This window comes from Leptosomus discolor, chromosome 3 (genome assembly GCF_034619465.1).
Source record: "Leptosomus discolor isolate bLepDis1 chromosome 3, bLepDis1.hap2, whole genome shotgun sequence".
Classification (NCBI taxonomy): domain Eukaryota; kingdom Metazoa; phylum Chordata; class Aves; order Leptosomiformes; family Leptosomidae; genus Leptosomus; species Leptosomus discolor.
The window spans coordinates 37802766-37809025 of NC_141393.1; the positions used below are offsets into that span (position 1 = coordinate 37802766).

General features: G+C 42.7%; 1 protein-coding gene across 1 annotated transcript; it reads left to right on the forward strand.

The window, feature by feature from the left end:
• Positions 1 to 5254: 5254 nt before the first annotated feature.
• TMEM229B (transmembrane protein 229B) lies at positions 5255 to 5779 on the forward strand. The gene has a single exon (XM_009949793.2). It carries the CDS (start codon positions 5276 to 5278, stop codon positions 5777 to 5779), a length of 504 nt encoding a protein of 167 aa, XP_009948095.1. The 5' UTR covers positions 5255 to 5275.
• The last annotated feature ends 481 nt before the right edge of the window (positions 5780 to 6260 follow it).

A 6260-nucleotide genomic window follows, 5' to 3' on the forward strand; every position in this document is an offset into this window, starting at 1 on the left:
TCATCGAATGTTGTCCATGGTTGCAAAGGCCTGGTCATTTGGTGTTTACTTACAGGGAAGATGCAAAATAAGAGAGGAAGAATTACGTTTGAAAAGGTATTGCCCAAAAATTCATGTCAATTTTCATCAGCACATCCTTGTATCTACTCTGCTCTTTGTTAAAGCAGATACACGTCTGATTCTTCCAGTCTTAAGGAAGAATGTGGTAGCTACAATGGTGTGCCAATGGAAGGAATTAAAAAGTCATGAAGAACGGTTACTTTTAGATAAGTACTGTTTCGGTAAGAAAGGTCTGAGGAAGGAGAACATCATAAGCAGTAGAGCTTATGGTCAGGGAGTGGCAGGTGCCCTCTACTTCAGAGTTGTCTGCTGCACATAGTCCTGTCATTTGGAGGGACTGAAGTATCCTACTACATACGTGTCTCCTCTGTCTGCACTCTTTCAAATTAAAAACTAATTATGACATGTAACATAGGGTTATAGATGTATCTAAGGCATTTCTTAAAAATATGAACATGCATGTTACAAACCTAAATATTAGTAAATACTTCAAATATGAATTTGTGAAATAACACTTTGCCATAATTTTTAACTGGCGGAAACAACCTGGCACTAAGAGTAAGGAACTTTCTGCAGTAGTTCAAGTTCACCTATGGTGAACCAAGTAGCTGACAGAATTCATAGCCTCAGGCCATCACTAGGTAGGGGACTTGTCTTGTGAAGGTTTTTTGTTTGTGTTTTTCTTCTATTTGCACTTCGGAGTTAATTCAGAGTATCTTGATGAGGTCTCATCATACCCATCCACAGGCTGTGAGTCTAAATAATTCTGCTGGAGTAGAGGGAACAGAGACAATCTGTGAGAGAGTTTTTGAAGCACAGTTTGGCTTGGTAGCAGGGAAACAGACAGAAAGCCACTGCAAAGGACAGCTTTGAAAAAAAATGAACCAGGCAGTGCTCAAGAACTTAATCAGGCATGAATATGACATGCACTGATGCTCCCCTGCTGTGCTTGTGTGTGACAAATCCATTATTTCTTGGTCTACCCTCAGCCCATTTTCTGATCACTTGCCTCTTACCTGCCCAGACTGCATCACCTGCAAAACCGAATGTGAGTATGGAAGTGCTCCTCTTGCCCAGAAGGGTCTTGCATGTGAAGTGGGGCGGTCTGGGATTTATGTCTTTTCTCCGTACTTGGCCTGGAGCATCAGGTTTATCTGTATCTTACCTCAACCTAAGGGATGATTAATATCCATTTCAGAGTTGATATTCTAAAATATAAAAGTATAATCTTGGTGTGTTGCAATATTATTTTCTTGCAGCCCTGCATCAAAGTCCTGCCCTGATCCTCTGAACCAAATTTCTGTAGAGAAACATAGTCCTTCATACACTTCCCACTGCGAGGCCTGTGCTTGTTTGCTGGAGGTGGAGGGGCTGTTGGCCCCTGTGTTGCCAGCAGCGTTATCCGCACAGGCAGGGCCATTGGGGAAAGGACTGCATGTTCCTCCGAGGCCCATGTGTGGTTTAGACTTGCCTTTTTTTCTTCTATCAGCAAGCTGGAAAAGGAGGTCCTACTGGAGAAAAAGGGAAAATTTCTATGCTGGTTTAGCTTAGGCTTCCTAATAACATTGCATTAGAGGAACTATTTCTGCTTTAAGTGCTTGAAATATAATTTGTTGATGATGGAAAGCATTTTTGTAGCTTTGAATTCAGAAGCTCCCTGCTTTCCACAAAAGACCACAGTGTGAGCAGCCTCTGGACAAGCATGGCCATCCCTGTGCAGTCTCCATGACTTGTTTGCTCTCTGCTGAGACAATTGCATAGGTGGCAGCTGTGTTTCTGGTTTTCACAAAGCTGCTGCCCATCCCACTGTAACTACCTCAGTGATGAATGTAATTTGTTTTCCTCAGGAGACTGAATAACTATCATACATTCAGAGCTTTTTGGTGTGTATTACTGTCACTCCATTAAGTCTTGCATCACCAAGTTCAATTATCTACTTGAGGTTTTTCACAAATCTGCATCTCTTACTGAATCCAGTCTTACTGAATCAGAATCTTGTTTGGATGCTTCTCCCACTAATGTCCTGCAACTACTTTTCAGCTTGATCCTTTCATCATGAATTGCTGCCCAATCAAACAATACTTTTCTCCTTCATTTCCCTCTTGAGACCTTCTTGTGCTGTATTGCCTACCAGGCACCAGCCAGTTTGGTACGTCTGAAATCAGCTGCAATTTTAATTGTTTAGTAAATGCTCAAGTGTCTTGTAGCATTTGAATTGTACAGTCCCCGACTTGTGCAATGGTGTGCAGTAGCTTGTTGTCGTTTCCATCAGTATCTTCCATTCCCTTCTATTTCCTACTGTGTTCTTTTGTTTTATTTTGCATGAAATATTTTATAGGAGGACCTGTGATTCACAGATTTGCGTAGTGCCTAGCACAGTGGAACCGGTTTATGTTTGGGCTACCACATTTCGGCATCTGCCCTGTCTTGGGATGATGCTCTTAATCAGCAGGCAACCTGTGAGGACTCTTTCAAACATATCGTAAGAGTGTTGGGTTGACTGGACACGTGACAGCAGAAGGCAAGTATTGAGATAGTGTCAGTGCATGCATGCTTGTCTCCTTGCTGTTGCTGAGAAAGGCTCAGGATTCAAAATAAGTCAACAGTGGTCTTTGCAATGGGTTAACTTGTAGATGTTGTCCCAGACTTGGTCCAGATTCAGTTATTAGACTTCCAGATTAGACTAGATATTTTGCAAAGTGTGAAAAAGAAATAGAGAATAAATAGATAATTATCTAAGTATGCTGTATAGAACCAGGAAAGAGAAATCTTCATTGAACAGAGGAAGTAGTGAGGGGTAGCACAGGAGACGGCTTGTTGGATAAGTTTCTGCGAGTCCCTGGCTTTGGTGGGTGGGTGTAAGGCAACAGAAATAATTGGTGAGGGGATCCTTGGAATAAGAAGGCAGGGACTGAGAGGGAAGGACCTTCTGCGCATTTGATCCAGCTTTGTGAAGTGATTTTCAAAATTACAAGGAAAACCTTACAGGTAGTACTGCATGCTGTGGATGCTCCCAGCTAACAGTTCAAATACATTTCATGGAAAGCTGTAGAGGGAAGTGCAAGGACTAAGGACCACGAGTGGAAAAGCTTAGAAAGGCTTATTGAAAAGAGGAAAACCATACAATCCTTTGGCAGCTTAGTAAAATATTTACCGTCTTCCCTGGAGAATGATGTTCCATATTTCCTCAATGCCTTACCTAGCAGTAGGTATGACTTCTAAGGCGTCCGCATCTTTTGATGTCTGTCTGCTTAGATATAAAAATGTCTCCCTTCCTGGTGCAGCCATATATCCCCATTCTGACAAAAGATATGTACAGTCCATTTCCTTCTTATTGCTTTCCCTTACCATTGATTTGTTCTTGAAATTATATGAGAATAGAGGAATGATATGAGGATTCAAACTCCTAAGCTTATCAAGTGTGCTGGCAAACTAACCAAGTAATGTTACATTGACAAACGCTCATTCTTCTCAGAGAGGAAGTTCGCAGTGCCCGTGCACATCAGCTTCTTGTGGACTGTATGGAGATACATCCCCTGCATATTTCTTATGTGCCACCTCCACTGCTGTCTTGCCGGGTCTCTTGGGATCGAACTGTTAGGAGATGTGAGGGAATTCCTAGCGACTCTTTAGGCTTTTACCCACGAGCTCACAAAGTGCTGTTGACCCAGATCTGTAGCATCTGATGAGAGTTCAGTGTCCTGTGTAAAATGGATTGTGCCATTAGGAAATGGGTATTTGTTCAAGCGCTCACATCATATGAACTGCCAAGACTTTCGTTGTTTGGATGTCTGTTTAAGAGAGGAATGAACAGTTCATGGATACAGCTCTGTACTTTCCACTTTCAATACTCCCCTGTGAATATTCTGCATATCATCTTTATGTTCATTATTGTCGTTTCTTTTCCTTAGAAATGTTTCTGTTATCTCCTATCAGAATTTCAGTCATACTGCATAATAATACTATATTAACCTTGTTCAGAGAGGCACCTTGTTTACAGGGCAGGAACAGTGTTTTTCCAGATGACATAAGGTTAGTGTGGTCCTTTCCTAGTACCTTGTGCCACAGGACTGACAAGTGCAGAGCAAGGAAGTTAAATAGTGCCTGATGAAGAGTGGAGAGAAGCCCAACTTGAAAGAGTAAATTTCTAAGAACGAAAAGAGGTCAAATTCAGCCTGTGATGTAAATCTCTAAGGCTTCAGTAAAATTATGCTTAAAATCAGCTTGGGTTGGTGACTGCAGCATGGCAGAGCAATGCTTAGAACCTTGTAAATATCTACAAAACCTGTAAAAACTAATTGTACTGAACAGTCCAGTGATAAGCACATTGTGCCCTTTCAAAACCTCTTCACCAAGTTTCTTCCTGTAGAGACAATTAGAGTTTGTTCTCATTTCCTATTTATCATGACTAACCACCTCTCTCTATGCTCAGCTGTTCCTTTCTGTTCTCCTCCTTTGTGTTTTGCTGTCCTGAAGCCAAATCTGAATGGATTTCAATGGCTCTCTTGTGCTTTTTGACTTGGTGTCAGGCTTTGTTACACCATAAGAAAATTATTTTCCAAATCCTAGCCATGCAATGCATGAGTTCTTTAACAGAAGAGGTAACAGTTCAGCTGTATAATGGGTGCAGGGTGTGGTGTCTGAAATATTCTCCTCCAGTTCCCTTTCTGTAGCTCCTATCAAAGCTCAGTTTTTCCCTACATTTTGGGTGTAGAGACTGTAGGTGGCAGCTGGAAGGGCCCATGTTTTCAATGCTGTGTTCATTCGTAAACTTCCATGTTAAGAAGCAGAAAAGTAGGGGACAGTGCTGTTTCTTTAAAAGAGAAAAAAGGTGCGGTCCTTGTGAGATGACTGTATTTTTCTACTGACTTGCCAATTCTTTGGCAGCCTCACCCCCGGCAAAGCCCTTGTACCGTTCAACTCCTGCTTATCACCAATGCAATACCAGCTGCATCCTGCTTCTCAGGCAGTGCAGCTTACATTGTCTGGGCCCATTCTGAGATTTGGAGCCTGGTAAGGTGCCACCTTTTACCAGGACTTAAAATTTGCTGAGATAAAAATGGGACGATTTAAAACTCGTGTTTTTCTTGGATTTGTCCTTTGTGGATGTTATGAGTTGGTGTGTGTTGCCATCTGGGGGATAAGGACTTGTGACATTCTCATTGACTCCTCTCTCTCTTCATTTCAGTGTGCCTGCTGGGGTGTGTGCAGAAGAATGGCTGCGGCAGAACCTCTGACTGCTTTCTCCCGATGGTACCTCTATGCGATTCACGGCTACTTCTGTGAGGTGATGTTCACAGCTGCCTGGGATTTTGTGGTCAACTTTAACTGGAAGTTCCCAGGTGTCACCAGCGTGTGGGCGCTCTTCATCTATGGCACTTCCATCCTCATTGTGGAGAAGATGTATCTATATCTCAAAGACAAGTGTAACATTTTAGTGCGCTGCTTCATTTACACGCTTTGGACATACCTCTGGGAGTTCACCACTGGCCTCATCCTACGCCAGTTCAATGCCTGCCCATGGGACTATTCCCAGTTTGATTTTGACTTCATGGGCCTGATCACCCTGGAGTATGCCATCCCATGGTTTTGTGCTTCTTTCATCATGGAGCAGCTGGTGATCAGAAACACCCTGCGCTTACGATTTGATGAGACTGCCGAGCCGGGGGCCCCCACCATCCCCGTTGCCTTGGCCAACGGCCACGTGAAGACTGATTGAGCTGTGACTCAGAACCACCCTTAGCAATCTGAGAGAGCCCAGACCTCTGCCATGGACTGTCAGCTCTGGCTCTGAGGTACTGCTCCTTGCTGTATGATAAGATTCATAAACCCCATTTTTTCTAATGGGGGTGTGCATGGGATATACCAGAAAAAAAAAAAAGGAACCAATAGATTTTCTATGGATTTTACTCTTTGGGCTCCAAGGACCAATATCAGTTACTTGTTAGTTAGGTCATTTCTGATTTTAACTTATTACAGATGAAAGCAGTCCTTTTGCTTACACTTCTATGTGGAGAAAGAAGAAAAATGCTACGGTGGAAAAGCATCCAAAAAGAAAAAAAAAAACAAACCTAATTGGTGGATGGGCATGGACACGCCAGCTAAGTTAGTGATTGGCTTACTCCATTAGGCAATATTCAGGTGCTTGCTTGCAACCAATACCTCCCGTGGGACCTGAGATGCTGCAGGAACAAGGAAAA

Bases quoted from the DNA above. Each gene is read 5' to 3' on its own strand.
- TMEM229B (XM_009949793.2), top strand. From the start codon at position 5,276: ATGGCTGCGGCAGAACCTCTGACTGCTTTCTCCCGATGGTACCTCTAT.